This window comes from Haliaeetus leucocephalus, unplaced genomic scaffold, assembly GCF_000737465.1.
Source record: "Haliaeetus leucocephalus isolate CR32 unplaced genomic scaffold, Haliaeetus_leucocephalus-4.0 Scaffold173, whole genome shotgun sequence".
Taxonomy (NCBI): Eukaryota; Metazoa; Chordata; class Aves; order Accipitriformes; family Accipitridae; genus Haliaeetus; species Haliaeetus leucocephalus.
Genome location: NW_010972609.1, coordinates 7,722,483 through 7,744,905, shown reverse-complemented (window position 1 = coordinate 7,744,905; position 22,423 = coordinate 7,722,483). Strand labels below are relative to the sequence as shown.

Below are 22,423 nucleotides of genomic sequence, written 5' to 3'. Positions count from 1 at the left end.
ATTCTATTCTTTTAGTGGGTTGGATAATAGTACAATGGGAAAAATCTCCTTTAATGGTAGGCGTATGTTCAGTCTCGTACATGTAAAAAGTATTGTATACATCTGGAAAGCATTAAATCAGAAGTACTCTGAAAGTATATGGTTGTCAAAGAGTAAGACTGAAATGTGAACTTCCAGCAACTTTTTCTTAAATACTGAGAACATTTTTCCTCTTTTGTTCTTCTTTCCCTTTTGGTGATTTTTAATGCTTCCATGAATTTCAGATGAAGTCTGCTTAAGTGGTGGACAGGTGTAACTTATCAGGGGACAAATGGGGAATAGCACAATCATTAATCACAAAGCAGAAGCCCTGGGCATGGAGTCAAAGTGCATTGTCTGCCAAACAGTTTTCTACAGATTACTTGATAACGATATTAAGATTGATCACACACTACTGATCTTTTAGGTGATGTGAGCTGACCTACTTTTAAAGGGGGTTAATTTGTAATTTCGCTGTAGCAAATAGAGATGTTGGCTTGAGTAATGTAATTTACTAATAGGATTCAAAACAGGCACAACCTTAACCCTATTTTGGGAAGAAAGTATGATCAATTCACTTTGTCAGTCCTTTTTTCTACAGGGAAGAATTGTTTTTGCAGAGATCAGGTTTTCAGACATTATTATTACTCCACTGAAGAAATACATAGTGAATGAGAAAGGTGTAAAGACCCATTACGCTAAACAACATACTATAAAATAATGTCCAATCTAACCCACTCCCCAATCTAAATAGGCGAAAAAGTTGGAGAAGAAATTGTTATCAGTCCTTCTTTACAAACGAAGCGTGGAGGTATAGAGAGCTAGTCCCACAAACTGGTTTCGGCTCTGCAGCCCAACTTTTGCCTGTCCTCCCAGAACGCATGGGGAGAGCTGGGCACTGTAGTTAGAAGTGACTCTGTGGGACACGCTGCGCAGGCGACAGCCCTGTGGTGGCATCGCGTTCATCAGCTAGAACCCGTTGGTGTACACTGAGGTTCGTTATAAAACTGCCTAGTTTATCCATATGTGGTTCTTTGGGAAGATGGAAAGATGAGCATCTTCCTCTCTCTCACTAACAATAAGAAGACATCCTCCCTGGCAAATTGTAAGTCCCTGCTACAATACATGGTGGGTTGTAAAAATTAACTGTGGGCAAAGCACTACATGTTCTCTTAAATGAATTCTTGAAATATCTGAACAATTTTAGCATACATTAAATCAGAAACATCATATGGAAAATTTTAGATTAAGATTCAAAGTATATTATATGATTAAACCCTAGATTTTTAAGAAGGACAGCGTTAAGGAGAAGATGTTGATGTTAATTTATAGTAGTCATAGCAACCTAGTTCTTGCTTTTTGTAACATTCTGGTCTTTGGGGATTTGAGGGGAGGGAAGAGGGAACAGGTTTTGTTGTATCACAAGCAAAGTTTGCTCTGCTGAGATTGTGCTTTGTTCCAGCTGCTCTGTAGTCCTATCACCCAGTATCCAGTTACTTTAACATAATCACTTCATGCCAGCAGGAGGAGCTCAGGGAAGACAATAGACCTAAAGGAGCAGTTTGAAAATGGGGGGTTGAGCAATCATTTCCCTGCTGTTATTTATGGGATCAATTCTGAGGGGCCTGGCTCTTCCAAAACATTCAGTGAGAGATTTCAGATGCCTAAATTATTGTATGTTCTGTGGGCCACGTACCTCAAGCTTAAGCATGACAACGTTGATGATTTGAACAGTCAGAGTTCTTTTTTGGATCTACGCCAAAGTGATTTTGCTCCAAAGTACTGTCTTAATGAAAAGAGAAATCTTGCTCTCAAGAGATGGTGATATTTTAGAGCGTGTAAGGAGTTTGTCCTGAGTTGGAGCTATGTTCAGTAGGTCCTAGAGCCCCTTCGGATTGCAGCAGCCTATCCTCTTTTACAGGCGTAGTCTGACCTGCTCGCCGTTGTCTGTTGGTGCTTGGCGGGTCTGGATTTGTGCGGGTGAGCCAGATAGCATTTTGCAGCAGGTCTAGCTTCATAGCTCTCTCGAGTCGAAAGCGCTCTGCTGATTTACGGGAAGCTCTGCTTGCTCCTGTTCATCACCCTGCTCCCTCGCCCAGCTCTGTGCCGGAGCTGCTTGCTGGGGCTCGGGTGGCTTGGGAAGAGCAAAGCCACCGTGTTTGATACCCGTTCTGCACCATGCCGCCTGCGGACGCGCTGGAGGGGTCTCGGGTGGGGACTCCAGCCTGGTCTGGATGCGGAGGTTACGGGTTTTCTTTCTGCACGTTTCTTTCTTTTGGAAATAGCTTCGAGTGATTAATTGAAGGAACTCAAGAAATTAATTGAAATTAAATTTCCTGGAATTAATGAAACACAAAAACAAACACCCTCTGCCTCAGTTAGAGGTGTGTTCTGTACAATCAGCTCTGTTTTCTTTTTTTTGTAATTTTTCTTTTTAACTACAAATAGAAAACAAAAAGATCACTGCAGCAGGACAGAAATAACTGAATTGTCCCCAGTTAGAGAAGCTAGTCTGGTTTTGGTCACCATAGAAATGCAAAGCTCTAAAAAATGCATCTGAGAGCAAACTATTTCAGGAAAGCAAACTATTAATTGTGAATGTATTTAAACATATTAAACAGATATGCAGAAGATAGACATACCAAGCCCCAGATGTATTTTTTTATACTACTTTAGAAAAAATGCTGCACTTCAGCTTCTAGCAATACAAAAACGGGCAAAACCCATTCCCCACCTGTCCTGTTAGCCCTGTGGTCAGAGAAGACTGCGTGGAAGTATAGCTCTGCTCATGAATTACTCCTCCAACAACTTTTCCCTTCTTGAAATGTTGCAGGCAGGATGCTCTGTACGCTAGTGCATACCATAAATTTTCACCTAATGGTCCAAGTATAAACAGAAAAAAGAAACCTCAGTAAGAAATCCAATACTTTAAAGGAATATTAAGTTGGTTGGTAGTTACATTTTACATTTTAAATTCTAAATTGAGTAAATAAGCTCTTTTTATCATTCATATAATAAAAAATGTTAGGAGTATTCTTTGTGTATTGTGTATTCTAATCACCAATATAATATTTGTACCTTAATTAGTAGAGCAGCGCCTACTGTAAATGAGAATTAATTTGGTAACTTTTACTTGGGGTAATATGCATATGTGTTTTTCTTACTGATAATTGAAACTTTGATTTTTTTTTTCCTAATTGGCAAAAATAGAAAAAATAACATTTAATAATTTATCTTTTTTATAAAGAATTTTAAATGTTCTGCTTTGTTAGGTGACTCACGCTAAAAACATTTTCCAAATTACATCAAAATAGACAAGGAAGGCCACTGTTTTCTTGACTTGTAAGACTGTTTTAATTTTAGAATGTACTTTAATGTAAAAAAGGATAAAAAGCTGTTTTGAAACAGTTAGCTCATGTGAAACTAAACAATACATTTAAAATATTTAACTTCAGCTGCAGTGAAAATGTTCCTAAATTGGTACTTGCATGTGAAGTTTTTAAAGTTCTGTTTAATCCCCAAAAGATTAATTTTTCAGGTTTGTTTTCCCTTTTCCGATTCTGAGCCAAAAACCTTTATGTATTATACCCAACTAGTGGCATAAGCTAACATTTTAGTTTATTTTTCCAAGAAAGACATAAAGTATTTTGAACCTGGGCCTCCTTGTTCCTGACACCCAAAATCTGAAAGGCGTATTTCCGTCATCGACGTCTTTTAGATGACCCAGCAAATGGCTTTACGTGATCCGACTTTGAAGAAAAAAAAGGGGCAAACCTAGAGCTGTCCCTACCTTGGTACGTTTGTCCTGCTGCTCCCGCCCGAGCCGGCCAGCCCTCCGGCTGTGACGCTGCGCCGGTCGGCGTGCGCCGTGCCCTTTCTGCTCCCTGCTCGTCATGAGCGCAGTCGGCGTTTCTCCATGTTTCTCGCCGGGAGAGCGGCGTGGGACTGAAAAGGTCTGGGGGTTGTGTACCGAGTGGTACCTGGCAGCATGAAGCTGGACGTGACTTAAAACTTGTACAAAATAAGTATTACTGATTTTCTCTTTTTTTGCATTATTTATGTTAAATGGTGAGGAGTACTTTGCCGTTTGTTAATGGTGTGTGGGTCGTTGTACGTGACACAGTAATTCTTCTTGGATGGCTTTTCACAAAGACAATGCTTTCTAAATGCTTTTTGAGAAGAGAAAAGCTTTCCAGTCCTGTAAGCTACGCTTTATATGAGCACAGAAGAGATTTTATGTAGGTAGGAGTACTATGTGGTGTAGCTGCCCGTTGCGCGCAAATCAACCAGGTGAAGGCTGCGGCTGCTTTTCTGTGCACAGGCTGTGTAAGTCATTCAGACTTCTTAACAGCTCTAAACCATTTTCACCCCAAAAGTGCTTATCTTCACGTAATAGTGGTGAATAAAATAATGCCACCACAACTGTCTTGAGTACGGAAAACCTTACCCAAGAAGAACCTCGGCGCCAAAACGACTCTTGAGTCACATCAGGCTCAAAACCCGATGCCTGGTTCTAACTCTGGCTTCAGCCAGCACATTTTCCTCCGTGCCAGCCCTGCGGGTGCCTCGGGAAGCCCGGCTACAGCCCTGGGCTCAGCTCGTCGCCAGCCCCTGTGCCCCAGCGGGAGCACTCGGGGAGATTGGCTTTAAACCTCGAATCCTTTGCCCTCCCTTGCAGGACTGTCTGAAGCCCTAGGCCTCCTGCCTCTTAGCCGAGTGGTTTATTGCCTGGATTTCTGCAGGGTAGCTGCTTCTGAAGATTCATAAAAATGCTTTTTTGCTAGGGGAAGGTATGGGTGCCTCGCTGGAAGAGCAGTCCACAGGGGTCTGTGTCTTCATGGGCAGAAAATAGATTGTCAGCTCATTTCACTACCTCCCTCTCGCCCCCTTCCCATACAATTTGCATCCACTAGCATTTCTGCAGCTAATTAAAGAAGGTTAGGACAAGATTCATGCCTCCCTGCGAGGTACCTGGCACGTCTGCAGTGGTAAGGCTCTCGGTGTCAGCAGTCGTGAGCTGGCAGATACAGAGAGAAAAATGCTGACTTACACCCTGTGCGGATCCTTGCGATCAGTGGCACTGTGCATGTAGACTCTATTGCTTAGTTGGGGTTTTAGCATTTTGGTTTTTAAACTCGCAGCTGTCTGTGTTGGCTTCCAGTGCCATCTAGTGGGCTGTGATTTTATTTCTTTGGTAGGTAGGGTTCCAGTAAAGACATTTCAAGCCTGAGTATGTACATACATTGAGATCAATATTCCTTTCTGTACACCACTGTGTACTTCAGGAATGATCTATTTACAGATATTTATGCTCATTCCCGATATTTAAGGTAGATATAAACTAGAAGTTGAAACATGTCAAAGAAAAGGAAGTAGAACTATGTTTGCAAGTACACAGTATGACAAATACTTGTCTCTTCCTTTGGAGATTTCTGGGATAGAGCATAAATGTTTTAACCTTTCTAAATAATATAGCTGCTTGTTTGCACTTGTACGAGTACAGGAATAGTACTTCTGTCTTGTTCTCCACATATTTTTTTTTGTGTAAGTGGTATAAAAATTGTATTCTCCCATTCATAACACTTTATGCATTTTGAACTCATGATATAGACCACTTTCACATTTAAAAATTATAATCTAGACCCCTTCTTTTCTTTTCTAGACATTGGTTTGGTTCCCTCAAGTGGGCTTAAGGATTCTGTAAGTAAAAACCTTCTTTTCTGTTGTTTTTAACTTCTGACTTATGTTGATAAAGTATTCTGGGAAAATAATATGTAATACCTCAAGGTTTATGGGTGAAGTGTGGGATCTATTATCTACATTTTTTTCGGCTGTTGGCCCAGGTCCCTTGGCTCAGTGCTTATATTGAAACACAAAAGTATAAATCCTATCCCTAACCTTGTTAGTCCTGTCTGGGGGGGGTTACTTAAGGAGACTTTGTGGATGCACCACTGGCTACTCTTATGTGTTGTGCTCACTCTACCTCTCCAGGAGCTGGATGATGCTTTTGGGACCCCTCGTTCTGCTGGCCCGAGCATTAAGCTGTTCAGATGCAGGGATGAGCCACTGGCTCTCCCCATGTGGTGCTCATCACCTCCCCGAAGCTGGATGCTGCTGCAAGTCAGCCAGCTCTGGGACTTCTTTATTCTTCTAACTCTAGCTCTAGTCCTGTCCAGCCTAGTTTTACAGGCAGTATTGGCAGAGCAACTGTGACTGAGGTGCTGGTGCTTTCTGTATAGACTCAATCATAACTCCTTCTCTGTGCTAGCCCCAGCCGCCACAGGCACAGGGAGGGGATGGCTTTTTTCAGCATCATCCAGCAATTTGGGTGGAAGAGAGAGCATTTCTTGGAAAGATTCTGTGATTTAGTCACGTGTCCTGTTTGCTTTCATTTTCTTTATATGCATGTGCACTCAGTCTCTTTTTACAGATAAAAGGCAGTTTAGGTAAAGGTGGTTTGGTACACACCATACTGCTTTGGAGTCCTTTCTGCATTTGGGCCTTGGGTAGGTGAGTGTTTAAGGCCCTTGGTTACTTCCAGTGTGAATGGGTGAGCACCAAGAGTGTGATCGTTCCCCACATCTGGGGATTCACAGTGTGCCTAAACCCGTCTGGTGTGCCTAAACCCAGAACTTCTGATACACCCTAAAATGCAGGTGTTGTACTGTGCCCTCGGCCTTTCCCTGTGGAGCGTTGTCTCTTGGCATGTCCAAGCTCCATGGAGAGGCTGTTGAGTTGGCACTGTCTTGACTGTGGTGATTGGGACGGCTTTGAGGCTGAGCCCACGAAGCATACTGAGGTGGCGGCTGGCACAATGGGGGCGACGTGCAGGGGGTTTTGGCCTTTCAAAGACAGCGGGCGATTTTCCAAATGCTGCCACAGATTCCTGATAGAGTCCCTAAGAGAATTCTGTCCGAGTCGCACTTAGGCCTTCGCTTGCAATGCCACTGCTGGTTCAAACAGTGCAGTGAGAGGGGTGGTGAGAAATGCTTACCGTGTTTGGAAGCAACCTCTGATCTCTCTTTGAAAGTTACACCAAATGTATGTTTTTAAGACCTATTTCAAAATACCCTGCCATTTGCTGATGAAAAGGAAGCAAATTGGGAGTTGTGAGAGGCTTCATTTCTTCCATTTGTGGAAATGTGATAAGTAAGCAGAAAGGGAGGACTTCCCTGTCTCAGTGTTTGCAAGTTTATTACTGATGGTGGAGTAAACGATGTTCCCTAGGACTTTTATGAAGAAGATGAGAAGAATGCAGAGCTCCAAGCGTTAGCATTTTAGATGCATTAAGGCCACATGTGAAAAATGTCATTGCCTACTGAGCAGTTAATGTGCCCATCAGTTATGGCACAAACTGTTCTGTCTTTTGGAAACCAGAGGATACAGAACTCAATATCATTCAGGTGGCCTGTAATTGCTTTGTTTTGCACAACACTGCATGAAGTGACTGAGTCCTAAAGTTTAAAGCATTGCAATAAAGATCTTAAATGGGTTTGCATGTGGAGCAAAGAACACCAAGTGCCTGAAACTTGGTACCAAGAGATGTTTAAGCACATTTCAATTTACTGGTAAAGGTTGGGTTTTTTTTCCCCTAGTAGTTAGTATGCTGCTTCCTAAGTGGAAACAAAACATGAGAAAATTGTGTATGTATGCACTGTATACCATATATATATATTTATACACACACGCACGTGCACACGTATACACTATAGTTTGCTTTGCAGTTAAGAGCATAGCCATGTGACAATATGTTGTGGCATTCATAATTATATCAGAAATGGAAATGATAGTTGTTAAATAGTCTACAGTGATAGGCTTGAGATTTTAGCTGAGCTGCGCATAATTTCAGGGTTTTGCTAGTTTTTTTCCCACCCCAGAAACTCAGTATCTGTGGCCCTGAAAATGGCGGATACCTCTAGGAGGAGAGTTAATTGATTTACTCATATTACAAATCATGGTCGAGGACCTGCGCTACCCATCATCTTTCTGCTATGCTGGTTATGGTTTAGGTGTGTCGTTCATGCAAAGGAGAGCATCCTAAGTTAGGGCAGGCGTACTGTCAAGTAGGTCCCAAGCAGTCACTTGGATGGCTAGCATTTAAAGAGGCCGTATGTTCACTGTGCTGACTTAGGCGCTCTGTGACCCCTTCCGAGGAAAAGCTGGTCTGATACAACTTTATGGGCCATAAGATCACGATTGCTGTTCCAGATGTCTCGCCATTCACTGCGCCAGGACATTTAATTGCTCCATAAATTCACTTAGCTTCTCATTGTCAGTGGAGAAAGAGTTGGGTCACTTGGATACTATAAAGTGTCCTTCAGAAAAGTCTGTCTCCATTGGTTATACGTGATGTGACGGTGCCCAGCTGACTTGTCCTGCTAAGCCAGGCTGCTCTTACTCTGGCACTGCAATGGCTACTCTGCTCAAGCTAGGCAGGGTCAGTGCTGTTGGTCTTATTTGAAGACAAAAGGATTAGCAATTTTTGCTGAAACTCCCCTATTTGCCAACAAACACAACCAGGGAGGTGAGTTAATCTGCCTTTGTGCTTCGAAAAACAGAATGCTGCTACGGCAGAGTATCTGAAGAGAGGGGCTTGGCAGCAGAGGCTCGGTCCCTCTCCGAGCTGCCCAGCGCCGCTGGAGCAGAGATGCTCCGTCGGTAGACAGCTCTTTGCAGGCGAGCAGCGCTTCTGGGGTGCCTCATGCTGCTGTTGTACACGCTGACAAACCTGCCTCCAGACAGCTGCTTGGAAACACCGAGCATTCTTCTAGTGAGAGCAAACAGCTAAATGCCAGGGGAGTTTTAACCGACAAGACGCTGCCCTCAGTTTTCAGTAAGCAACTCCTAGCTTGTCATCTCCAGGCATCCACCTCTAGGTCCACCTCAGCTTTGTTACGCTTTAGTTTTAGAATAGAGTTTTTTCACGACCACACTGGTCACTTTAGATTCAGGCTAAAGGCTACAAGGTGTTACTTATAGTTGCATTTCTACAGCAGCAGCTTTGCTGAGTGGCTCCCCCAAACTCCTGTACTTTTCTGTGTAATTACCAGTGCTGTACTCATGCTCACAGTGTACCTAAATCATCTAGTCGCACAAAATGTCAGTTGAAAGTTTCACAAAATCTCAGACTTTTTCAAAGCTCCTTTAACAATTTTTCCATTCATATGTCATCAGGCTTTAAAATGTGTCCTTTTAAATAGTTTCTCTTTTATTAAAACCAACAACAGCAACAGAACCTACATGAGAGTAATACAGGGTAATTTGAGCAACGATCCTAAGTTAGCCTGTGATTTCTAAAGAAAAAGAAACTAGCTGACAAAAACCTCGGTGTAAATGACTTCTGATTGGAAAGAATGACTGGCTCTAGTAAAATCCAGCTCACTTCAGATATCCTGTTAGCTTGAACAGAAGTGAAATGTAAATAAGAGCATGACTTGACTCCTTATATTGATGTGTGTGGGTTGAACAGAATCTCATACAAGTGTAAAATTCATAGTAAAGATGTCTTTATTCCAAAATAATAATAATAATGTGTTAGCCAGACAGCTACAAAACATCTACACAAGACTTTGGTAAGAAATATTTATGGTAGCTTTTTCATAATTCCACAGCAAACAAAAACAAAGAAGGAATTCTAAAAATGCAATCAAACAAAATTTTGTTTAAATTGTATGCTGCACACACAGAGTCCTACTGTACATTTGTTAAGCCCCTAGCTTTTCTTTTTTATTATGTGTAAAGCTTCTACAGTTTGTATGTTAGGAAAAAAACCATACACACAATGCTAAAATCTGATAGTTGAGCTCTACAAAACTGGAGTGATATCTGTGCTTTGAGTTTAGCAGTATTATTCAGGAGATAAGTGAAATAACAGGTCTCATTTTTATTGACTGATAATCAGTGGCTATTACACTACTAGAAAGTTTACAGTAACAATGCAATACTTCTACATATTGTGTATCAGAGCTTTTTTTTCTGAATAGAAAATCAACCTCATTTTTTCTTCATTTGTTTTTGTTTGTGGTTTTTTGTTTTTTTTTTTTTACAAAATGTAACAAGCTTAAATATTTTTTTTTTTTTTGTATCAAGTTAGAAGAAGACAAGTGACTTGTAAAATGTTTCAACAGAAAAACAGTGTGAAAAAGCTGAACCTAGGCAGGAATGATCACATGCTTCTGACCCAGTGCAATCTATGTTGTCATTGCATGTATTAACAAGGTGGGGGGGAAAAATATTCCAACATTCATAACTTTAATGAGCCTAAGAGAAATGACTGGAAATCACACTGAACAGCCTCCTAGGAGAAAAAAAAAAAAGTATATGGAGAATCAAATTAGTAAGAACCACAGTGAAAGGAATGCCAGATTATTTTAATGGACAATTTTGTGGGCACATTCAGAAATATGTTATGTATTTCCTACATACCTAAAGGTGTATTTGGACTATGTAGCCTTTGGCAAAAGGAGTAATTAAAAGACAAAATGGCTTGATTAACTGGAACAAACATGAAGTTGAAAATAACATTGTTTTTAATTGATTATTTGCAGAACCAGGCAGAGTTTTGCAAGATTAGCTTGAACAAGTGCTAAGGGTTGATGAGATAAAATACAGTCCATAAACTCACAGCATTTTTTTTTTCCCATTCAGGAAAAACTTTCTTCTTCTGCTCCCTCTGCTCCAAGCTCCCATGGATCCAAGCCTGCAAAAACTACTCTGTCACACATTTCTTAGTCAAAGGTTATTTTTTTGAATGATTAGCCTCAGCTGGGATAGCCTCTGGTCAGGCTTAGCAAGAGCAGCTCACAAAGGTAGGTGGTGTGTGAGTTTTGATTGCATATGAAGCTCTGCCCTGGCTGAGTGCCTGGCATTAATCTCTGTAGCCCTTCTCTGCAGCCATCTGTCTCTTCACCTGAAATATGCTCAGCTGGTAACTCCTCCAGTATCTATACCATTCCACTGGTTTTTTGTTGGTTTGTGTTTCTTTGTTTGTTTTTTTTTGGTCATAAAAGGGTAATATGCAAGGTAACGTCATAAATACATTACTTAGGGACAGTCTTGCTGCTACACTGTAATGACAGCACTATAGAGACCTAAACTGCAGAATTTTTCAACAGGCACAAGGAGGCAAACTATCTGAATTAATATTATTAAATGAGCCAAGCTGTGCAAAATGTAAAATGTTTGGTTCTAGCATTAAACCTTGTTGTATTCTTTTTTCTCCTGGTTTGGTTCACTATGGGCTTGCACCCATTTCATGTAGCAATGGCGGGAGAGGCTTAACATTGCGGTTGGTTCCATTATTTCCCTGGCCCTCCCTTCATTCCAGATCTAAAAAAGTAGTAAAATGTCTTGAGGGGGTGGGATGCAACCACTGTGGAAGTCCTGAGCAGCCCTTGCAGTGTTCAGTGGAGAAATGATGATGAAAAGCCCTACAGTGTAATGCAACCAGCCCGTCCAGCCCGTTCAGGTACACGGAGGTAACAAGAAGATTCATTCCCAGGGTAATGATGGGGCAGTTGAACAGCTTCGGTGGGTTGTGGTTCACTTCAAATGCAGACACTTAAAACCTGGGTGTCAGGTTCTCAGGATTGTGACCGAGTGTTAAGGAAGTGAGTAAATTACTTAAGGCTGGTAAAATAAACACTATAAAATAAATTTTTCTCCATTCATTTCTCTCAAGCTTGTTTTAAGTCAGCATCAACAGTCTTTATTTTCAGTGCATTGTTATTACTTATGTAGAGACATAGCTGTATGCTGCCTTTCCTAGACCAAAAGATAACCCATCACCTTCACCTCTCATCTTTAATGTTATATTGTTAAACTTATAGGACAGAATTATATTCCAATAGCAAGTGAAGCCCAAGTTCTTGCTGGTCCTACACCTGATTTTGTGTAGGGATGAGAGCTAAATGCTGCAGGAGACTGTGTAAAATAGCAATTAGAATGGTGAGGAGCTATCTTCTAATCTCTGGCAGTTTGTTGATCACTCAAGAGGTCAGGGAAGATATTTATCCTGGCTAATATATCTACAAATGAGTAATTCTCTCAAATCTGGTAACTCTTAGATCCTCCCATACTCTGAGTAAAAACACATCAGTGACACTGTTGTAAATATATTCTTGTGTCAATCTGTAATTAATATTTTAAGAGGCTGTCATTGTTTCATTTCAGAGGCTCAGTTCCCTTTGTTTGTTACAAGGGATGCATGAGAACCTGGCCCACCTTTTCTCTACCATTTTTATTATATTATAAACCTCTTTCTCTCTTTGCCTGTGATTAACATCCTCACGAAACTGAATCTAATTTTTTTAGTGTCTCTCATGTGGAAGTCTTTCCATGACACAGCTGTTGTGACTCTGTGTTTGGACCAATTTCTGTTAGTTATGTATCCATTTTGAGAGACAGTGGATACACCCAATATATGAATACGGCATCTAGATATAGCATGCCATTCACATGTTTTCTTTGTGTGCTGTTTCGACTGTGACTATGTAGTGGGCAGACATCACTATTGAGCTGCACAAATTATTTCCTTTTTAAGTTTTAAAGAAACAAAGACCATTTTGCATGGACCATAGCATCCATGTGAAGAGAAGTAGATAGGATAATTATTATAACTATCAGCTTAACCCAATAGTGTAAAAAGATAAACATGCACCTTTAATATTATTGAACCAGCATTACTGAAATTACTCCTTGGCATAGTTGTGTAATCACATAGGCACTGCTTTGGATTTTCAAAATCAAATCGAGAGAGAAATCCTCCCACATATGAAACATGTTACTTTAACTTAGTTATGTTAATATGCATGCATCCCATGTCTTTACAAGTAGTATTTCTATATGGCTATTCCATGTCCACAGATATATCTGTATTTTAGTTAAATGACTCATAATGACTTTCTATTTTTATGCATTAAGGGCTGGCTGGAGTACCAAAGATTTACTCTCAGCATAAATCTGTGAGGAAATATTTATAAAATATATTTCTTGCACCAGCAAGACTAAAAAGCAAACCACACTGCAAAAATGAAAACTAATATACACTTTATATTTTTTTTTGTTTTAAAAACCAAACCAAGGTTGACTTTCCATTTAGCTCAGAGTGCATCACTTGGAAACCTTGTGTTTTGTTAACAAGGATGAACATTACATGCTCTTAGCTCCTTTTTGTCTTTGCAACTAGTAAACTGGGTACTTTTGGACCTCTTCTTTACCATCATGTAGCGTTCCTGAATTCCACCTCCACAGAGTGTAGAACATTCTGTCCAAGCAGTCCATGGTTTCAGCCTACAAGCTGAAAAAATAAGAAATTTGATTAAGTTTTTAGTATTTCAGTCTAGCCTACATATCTCAATATGTGTACCACTATGAATGTGTGCACACTTACGTCTTTTGAATCTAAGAAGGCATATTGCCTAGTTTATTTCAGTAGGAATTAAGAAACCCCAGTTAAGTATAATTAAAGTGCATTCGTCAAACACTGGAAAAAATGTATCAAAGAAGAAATTTACTGTCTACATTATAAAACACAGATAAAATTAAGAAACTGTTTAATGTCGTACAAGCGTGAACCACAACTTAGCAGTAATTCATATCCAGATAACGTAAACTATACCCCAAGTTGTTATGTTTTATTGATTTAAGGCATCAGTGCTTGATAATACTGTCCCTGATTGAAAAAGCAGTCTGAGCAGATCTCTTAGAGCAGTCTGAGTCTGAATCAGATTATTGAGGTGGAAATCAATTCAGTTTTGAAATTTAGCATTGGATCCAGGAACAAATACTTTCAAAGTTCAAAGGTAGCTGAATGCAAAGATTATCACCCAGGTCTGCAGGAATTGCAATCAGTCCTTTGCTAGGTCTAAATTCTAGGTTTTTTTCACATTCCACATTTTGTAGTGAAGCAGCTAAAATATTTTCAGCGATAGAACATGGACAGATGTGAGCCTTTCTCCATTGTGCCCTAAACTTAGGTCACGTGTTTTTGGTGACAGGCAAATGTCAAAAGTGGGTATGCTTTGCTTTATTGCTAAAGCTTTCCCTAGACTGAAGTGCTGAAAATGTTCTTGCAGCATGAAGTGGAGCTGCGCACCAACTCCTGATATGCAGAAAAGACAAAGAGACATGAGCATACTAAAAAATGGTTTCACGCTCACCTGGATATTGCTCACTATCTACATTTTTTTTTGCTTGTTCACTTCTCCTTTTCTCCCGGGCCTCTTTCCAGCGCCTTTTTTCCATACCTGGGCCTCTCAGGCATTTCCTTACTCGACATTTTGTACGTTGGACAGTTTCTGGGCATGCTGTTCCTCCAAACTGTGGTTCTATTTTAATCATTCTTGTTCTGATCATATGGCCCTTTCCACATGAGGTATTGCATTCGGACCACTGGGACCACTCTGTTAGTTCACAGTCAATGGCTGCAAAGAATGAGAAATATTACATGAAAGCCACGAGAGCTAAACATAAGTTTGAGAAGAAACACACAGATGTGCCTAATGAGTTTTTACACCCTAAATACATGAACACAACTTAAGCCTCCAGTCTTTTCAGCAAATGTTGTGAGGCTACACGTCAATTTTCTGAGTCCATTTCTAGCAGAAATATTATTTGACACATTCCTCAATTTCTTTTTTCAAGAGTGGTACTCGCAGATCACTAAAATTACAAAGAACATATAAATAATTCTCCTGTGCCTTCTTCAATTTTCCCACCCATATGTGTGTTTTATAATGAAAAGCTGTTAAAAATTGAGTTATATTTACAAAGCATCTGATATGTCTGAGATCTAAGCCTTGCTTTACTGGTAATGTTATGTGATAAGCAACATTCACTAATAGAATCATAGAATGGTTTGGGTTGGAAGGGACCTTAAAGATGATCTAGTTCCAACCCCCTGCCATGGCCAGGGACACCTTCCGCTAGACCAGGTTGCTCAAAGCCCCATCTAGCCTGGCCTTGAACACTGCCAGGGATGGGGCATCCACAACCTCTCTGGGCAACCTGTTCCAGTGCCTCACCACCCTCACTGTAAAGACTTTTTTCCTAATATCTAAATCTAAATCTACCCTCTTTCAGTTTAAAACCATTACCCCTCATCCTATCACTACAATCCCAGTTAAAGAGTCCCTCCCCATGTTTCCCGTAGGCCCCCTTTAGGTACTGGAAGGCTGCAGTAAGGTCTCCCTGGAGCCTTCTCTTCTCCAGGCTGAACAACCCCAACTCTCTCAGCCTGTCTTCATAGGAGAGGTGCGTTAAGACGTAATACCATTATGTCCTAAAAGTTTTCATCTTCCAACACTGCTTAAAACTTACAACCCCAGTGAATAATAATCAAAATGCTATTTCATGTTATTTAAGAAAAGCTGAATTAGCAAATTACAGTGTAAAAGCCTTTTTAACCAATAATTTATGTGAAAAATAATGTAATTAGTTATAAAGCCTCATAAACTAGCTGGCAACAGGACACTGAAAGCAATCATATCTTATTCATTCAGCAGCACCTTAGGCTATCACGTTTCACAAAGACTGCAAAGCAAGTAGAAATTTGCACCACCCAAGAAGTGGGGGATTTCGGTGGAGTAAGGTAAAAAAATCAATGCAGCTTTCTCCACACCATCCACTGGCTTATATGATACTCCAGGTTGAAAAGGGATGTAGATCAGTAAAAAGGCTACGGTACAGTTCAGAGATGTATCAAAGATGGAGCGAGCCTCTTCTGTGCGCTTTCTGTGAGCTAAAAAAAAAATCACACAGGTGATTTTAATCTTTCCTTCCTAGCACACATTCTGTATTGGAGTAAAAAATAGGTTTTATAATTCTGACTTATTTGCTATTGGGAAGTGCACAAACTGTTGCCTGAAGTTGTAGTGTGTTAAATATGCAGAAACTGTATACCCAAAGCAATACTGGTCCTCAGTGTAGGGTTAAGTAAGGCAAGCTGAAATTAAGACATGGTCATATTCCAGCTCTCAATAGCTGAAAGTGCATAATAATAATAATAATAATAATAATAATATAAAAATTAAAAAGATCTATAGTTGATATCACTCCTATCTAAGAAGTGATGCTAAAAAATGGTGAGGCGTTTTGACCCATAGACTGTGACACTCATAATTAGCCTCCTCTTTCCAGAGCGTTTCCCACACGTACGGCATTCAGGCAGCATGCATTTTTCTGCTTGTTCCAGCTCTTCATTGCAGTCCCCAAGCTCAGCAGCAGATTTCAGCATCCTTTGCCGGGTTCGCATTCCTTTCCCACATGTTACACTGCAGTCACTCCATTCAGACCAAGGAGAGAGTAGACAGGGGATGGTATCTAATACAAAAATAAAAAGGTAATGAATTCTTGTTATACATAAATTATGAAGGTATACATTTTGAAAATAACACAGGTGGAAAATGTACTATGTTTTATATGTCATCAACCAGTTATGCTTTGTTGTCACTTTGGACAAAACGAATCACAAGATGAATGATGTTGCTGAAGAAGCTCAGAAAACACTATATTAAATTGAAAGGTTTGCTTGGTTTTAATACCTTTTCTTTGCTATTTTTTCCTATAGCTTGTTCATATCTGCAGAGTCCCAGTGCTTCTGGGGAATAAATAGTTTAAGAAGGTATGTTCAATCATAACTCCTGTAAAAAAACCTGGATTGTTGCAGTGGACAGAACTGGAAGTCAAATTGATATAGTCTAAAATGTGATACTTCCACATTTTATCTACCAAAAATCTCTTTAAACTTAATTCTTTCTGTCTTTGATGAAAATCTTAACAGATCTTGAGAAATTAAAAACAATAGTCACAGTAAGGGTGAGACTGGCTGACTGCACAAAAGGAACAGCTCAATTTCTGAACTGTTCATGGGCTAAAAGGAGAGGGCACTGTTTTATTCTAGCCTTATGATTAAATAAATATACCTCATATTCCATAAATCAGAGTTGCTTAGGTACGGTTTGCTAATATACACATCACTGTATGGGTAATACGGTAATCGGATAGCACTGAATATTTTTTACTGATACTCTCATCCTGATGGTGAATGTGGTACTTAATGCACATTCCCTAAGGGATCTAATTTTAAGGAGAACAAGAAAAAGCAGGATTGCTTCTGATTTAACTATATTCTTTGTGTGATGGAGCAATGTGTCAGAAATTATGCCTCTCTCTATAGCAGAGAAGTTAAACTCATGGATGCTTACGGCATTCAGGCATCATGCATTTCTCTGCCTCTGTAGTTTCTGCCTTGCACATGGATCCATCAGCAGGAGTCATCTTGATCATTCTGTGTCGTCTCTTCATCCCCGTGCCGCAGCTGGCACTACATTCATCCCACTCTCCCCATTCAGTGACAAGGCAGCTGCTAGGGGCTATTCAAAATGGACAGAGAAAATCATTCACTAGTAGAGCTCAGAAAAAAATGGTTTGGGCAGTGCTGCTGCTATTAGCTGGATTTACAAAGCTAAATAAAATACTTACAACACTCCTCATTTACAATACATTTCTCAGTCTCTTCAGTAGGCACTTTGCACATAGAGCCGTCTTCAGGGAATTGTTTTACGTATCTTTCTCTAGATCGTGTTCCCATTCCACAGGAAACACTACAGGGGGACCATGTAATCCAGTCAGACATCATGCAAGTGGAACCATCTAAAATACAGAGAACCATTTTAATTGCTAATATTAACACAGTTGCTGACAAATCTGTTGCTGCCCATTTGTGCGTAGTACCACTTTTATGCCGCCTCTTGCATTCTGACCTCTCCGCTATTGCTTACTTTACTCCTTTCCTTTATACTTCTGTGTACTTCATGCGCTGACTCCGATGAACTGCAGAATTGACCAGAGACAGCTTCAATTTGTATTCTTCAGAAATTATTCCTGTTTGCCATAACCTAAATCACACTACAGCAACCGACAGCTTTAAGAACTTTAAAGGAAGAGTAAACCCTACAAGGTTTTCTTCTCCACCCTTTCCTCTTGATTACCTTCATCACTGCAGCCTGGACCCATGCATGGCTGAAAATCTTGGGTATCTGGACAGGGTACACTGAGGTCCAGCTGAGCTTTAAGCATTCTCTGCCTCATCCTCTTGCCCTTTTCACAGGTAGAAGAGCTGCAGGCTGACCATGGGGACCAGTTTGAATATATGCAGGTCTCAGGGGTATCATCTAAAAAGCAAGAAAAGGCAGTGAATGTTAAAAATAGTCTTCCATTTGCTTCTCTTTGGTGGTTACTTTAGATGCTAATAGGATGCATTCTTTGCTCCTGCATTCTATCTTCTACATTATAACCCCCCCCCCCCCCCCCAAAAAAGACCAATTGCCAACTTTCATTTATAAAAAAATAAAATTTGAACCCCAAAAGGCTTCTCTTTTTTATTGCTTGTATTGTTATTGTCATCTTCCAGGTATACATGCAATTTCTTTGCTGTATAAGGGAAGGCTAATAGTAGATACCAGAAAAGATGAAACCCTAAATCACTTTTTGTCACTGAGTGGGACTTTTGCTCCTAAGTCAGTTTTGTACTTATCTAGAAATAACAGTGGAGAAGGGAACAAAATATAAATTAGTACAGCACAAACTGATTCAAAATGTACCTTCTTCTTTTTCCTCTGGTGCTAGATCTGCCACAATATCATCTATGTTATCAGGTACGATATTGCATTGCTCCCCCTGCAAAGAAATTATTGTGGAGATTGGATACAGGAAACTCATACGTGTATGCAGCGAGAGGGGCTAAAACAGTATACTGTGAGGCACTATTGCATCTGCAGCACTTTTTTCTCTTCTAATTCCTATGCATACTTAAAAACAATCCCCAATTAAGCAGATACAGTGATTACCAGAAGTAGGAGAAATAATACCTCTAAGACAGTTTTAGTTCTTTTCTGCTATTATCTTTGTTGCGGGTAGGTTAAGGAGTGCAGATTTGAGGGGAGGGGAAAGGAAGGATTGTTTTTTTTTGGTTTATGAAGTGGGGTTTTTTGCTTGCTTGACAATTTTAGATATATGTTATACCTTGCGTGCAATTCTCTCAATGACAACTCTGGCTACCAGCTTGATAGATCCTCCTTCTGGATCATAAAATGGACTTTGAGGATGATCTAAGCTTGTAAGTGGTCTGATCTTCTCCTGAGGCACTGTAGGCTTGTTAGGAGACTGCAATCAAAAAGAAAAAAAAAGTTAAAAAAAGAAACTAATAATTATTATTAATAATAATACAAATCATCTGCAGAAATTAAAACTTCTCCAAAATGCTAAATTGGGAAATTCCAATATAAGATGAACTCAGTACATTCATACTTAATGGTAAGGTGGTGTTTTGGTTTTTTTTGGCAGGAAGCACTTCACTAACACTTTGGGATTCAACCCTGAAGCTGGGTTCACAATAAGATGTATGCCTTGTTGTGTGGTTAGATAACTACATTAATAAAAAACATTATTCAGTATGCCTCCAGAGCTGCATTATAACTGGAGAAATTCCTTAGGTTCTAAAGCGACCAGGTCTGAAAGAAGAAAACAACCATCTTCTGTTGTCTGAAAAAGGAATATGCGTGGTATTTGAGGATGTGACTAATCTTGTCTAATTTCAGCTGTCTATACTGTCTGTATAGACACATAGTGTAGGTATGCTTGGCACCTATGGAGACCTAACTAGTTCATTAACTTGACATAACTCATTTGGTCAAAACCAGGACTTTACCTGAGGATGATGTGAATCTCTTCCTAGACTGAGAGAGTGATGGAGACAGAGAAAATGGATGATTTTAGAGTCTCGTGGTGATGACAAGTCCAGAGTTTCACTCCCTGCTGTAAGGAATAGTTAAGTTTTCTGGGCCATACAGAATACTTGGCATTGGGTTGAACCAGTAGAAAACTCAAGTTGATGTGGCTGCTGATGGCACACACGTCTGTATCAAAGGGGTTGGACACCTTAATGCTTAGTTTTGAGCAAACTAAGTCTTCTGTTTATTTTTAATAACACCCCAGGAAAATGTAATATTATCCCATTAATAATAATGCTCAGGGAATTCAGACACAATGACTGACAGTAACCGTAGCTAGCATCTGTCTAAATGACTTTTAATTCATTATAAGCAAAATTTTTACTAGAGTAGTATAAAGGCATATATGGCATTACCATGGATCAAATAGCTTTCATTCTTCACTGCTTTAAGGTAAACTTTATGTTTTGAAGATATTACAAATAGTCCACATACTTCATAGGTAACGCCACTGTCTGTGCCAGCATCCCAGGGTATTAAATCCTGAACGACTTTCTGAACCCAGCCGCAGTCCTTGGTACAGAGGTCTTCGGCAGACAGACCCACGTTCCAGTCCGGGCTGGGGCCCAGCATGGTGAGGAAGGACATCAGGTGCCGGTGACGATCGACAGAAAATTCAGCAGAGGGAGCAGCTCTCCTGCAAATTAGCCATAGAAAGACTATTAACAACTGAATTCAAGTTTGCTGCTAGAGGGAAATGAAACTGGTGCTTCAAACTGGGAAATGCTGACCGCTGGTATGACACTGTGTCTGGTATGTCGAGACAGAGAAGTAGGATAGGGAGAGGACTGCTGCTCAGCACTCTCTAGTTTTAGTCTCCGTGTACCATCTGAGAAACAGCTTTGACATCGTTCAAGGAGATTTAGAGTTTAATGGGTGAGAGATATGCAGCAATAAAGAGCTGCATCAGCATGCTTATGTCTGTTGTATAATAATAATAGTAAAAAAATCTGTCACGACACTTACAAAAATTTGAAGTAAAATAGCAGAGAAATAACCTGACGTTTTGATTGCTGGGATACTTTTCACCCCCCAAAAGAGAATAAAAATTCTAATGCCAAAAGTGCTTGGAAGTGCTACTGTGTTTATGTGCACAGAAAAGCACTCATTAATAGAGTTTTAGTGCTCATGTAAGTGAGAGATTAATGGCCATTGCCAGCCCTAGAGAGTTCAGCCAAGACTCTTGCAGGTTTCTGCCAGTGTATGTGAAAACGCCTCTATTCATCCAGCCTTTGTCAGCCAGTCCCTTAGGAAGAAATTGTGCTGAATCATGCAGTGCTCTGCGATGCTGACGAGCAACTACCACATTCCTATGCAAATGGAGAATAAAATCAGGCCTGAACCGGAGGTTTCTGTTCACAGATGAAAAGCTGGACCTCTTCATGGCATCTTTCTTAGGAGCAACAAGAAATGCAGAGTTATTTAAAATACGACTTTGGCAATTCTGCTCTACCAAAATACTGGCCTGATATCAACCCAAGTTTTCTTCGGTTACAGGACTTGGGTCCATACAGAGTCAAGCTGGTGGTTATTTTTCAATTTTTGTGCAAAACCACACTGCTTTATGAGCATCTAAAGACCATGTTTATTTTTAATGTAAGTTTTTTTACAGTGTTATTCATCTTCCCTTTTTGAGTCAGGTAGCTGTATATATATATATAATGCACATACACTGTTCCCTAGTCACAAGGAGTTTATTCTTCCCACAAATGCTTGTATCTCTGTAAAAATGTGGCATTTCATTTGTGTATTTTTTTCTGGCTCATAGCACTCTCAGCACGTTAGAAAAAACAGAACAGCCTAAAGACAATGTTTTTGCATAGTTATCACACAGTTTCAAATGTAAGATGTCTAAAAGTTAGTGTAGCTAGTTCCCCTTCAAGAGGCAACTTGCAGAAGTAGGCATCTGTTAATAGGTAAAATGTTCTGGCCGCTTCTGTTAGAAGTTGTTTCTCTACTGTGTAAGTTATCTTACATTGACTCTGAGTAGAAGAGTTTCTAAGTGTCTGATTACATTAATCCTGCCTTTCCCAGAAAGAGATGAAAATTACTTTTTTTTTTTTAATGACAGATAGAACTCTGATTTCAATGGAACAATTTGTCTAATGTAAAGTAATAAAATAATGAATGACGGTATCAATGTTGCTCTGTGAATACAGTATCCTGATATATTTGTCAAGCAGTGATTAGTCTTAAAAAGCCTGCTGACTGACTTCAATTAACTAAAGGATTTACTGCATTATAGGGATTTCTAAGAATTCCCTATAGGAATTTTATATTTAAAAACAGTACACAGCAGAAGTCTAAACAGTACACAGTAAAGATAACAGAGATGTGTGTTTGTATACCTGATCTTTACATTAAGAATATGTCTAATATGGACATTGCAGAACAGAGACGCACGTCAGCTCTTGCAGGGGAAAAGCAAGGGCAGTGTGGAGCCGCTTCCTATGGCATCTGGCACCTGAGCTGATATGAAGTGAGTTGGTATGTATTGCATGATATTACATTTCAATGTTCTGTGCACACATGCTCTCAGAAAAGACAAGAAAGGCAGACACGGTCATAGAATCATAGAATCATTTAGGTTGGAAAAGACCTTTAAGATCATCGAG

The 22,423-nt window shown here is 39.9% G+C and overlaps 1 protein-coding gene across 1 annotated transcript in view; it reads right to left on the bottom strand.

The window, feature by feature from the left end:
- Positions 1 to 12,474: 12,474 nt before the first annotated feature.
- SPON1 (spondin 1, extracellular matrix protein) overlaps positions 12,475 to 22,423 on the bottom strand; it is a 201,241-nt gene continuing 191,292 nt past the window's right edge. The window contains exons 8-16 of the mRNA XM_010563762.1: positions 20,244 to 20,445; positions 19,042 to 19,182; positions 18,621 to 18,696; positions 18,009 to 18,191; positions 17,500 to 17,670; positions 17,223 to 17,390; positions 16,174 to 16,338; positions 14,178 to 14,441; positions 12,475 to 13,315 (exon numbers count right to left, since the gene is read on the bottom strand). Of these exons, the coding sequence (XP_010562064.1) occupies positions 13,152 to 13,315; positions 14,178 to 14,441; positions 16,174 to 16,338; positions 17,223 to 17,390; positions 17,500 to 17,670; positions 18,009 to 18,191; positions 18,621 to 18,696; positions 19,042 to 19,182; positions 20,244 to 20,445 (1,534 nt within the window). The 3' untranslated portion in view covers positions 12,475 to 13,151. The remainder of the gene's footprint in view (positions 13,316 to 14,177; positions 14,442 to 16,173; positions 16,339 to 17,222; positions 17,391 to 17,499; positions 17,671 to 18,008; positions 18,192 to 18,620; positions 18,697 to 19,041; positions 19,183 to 20,243; positions 20,446 to 22,423) is intronic.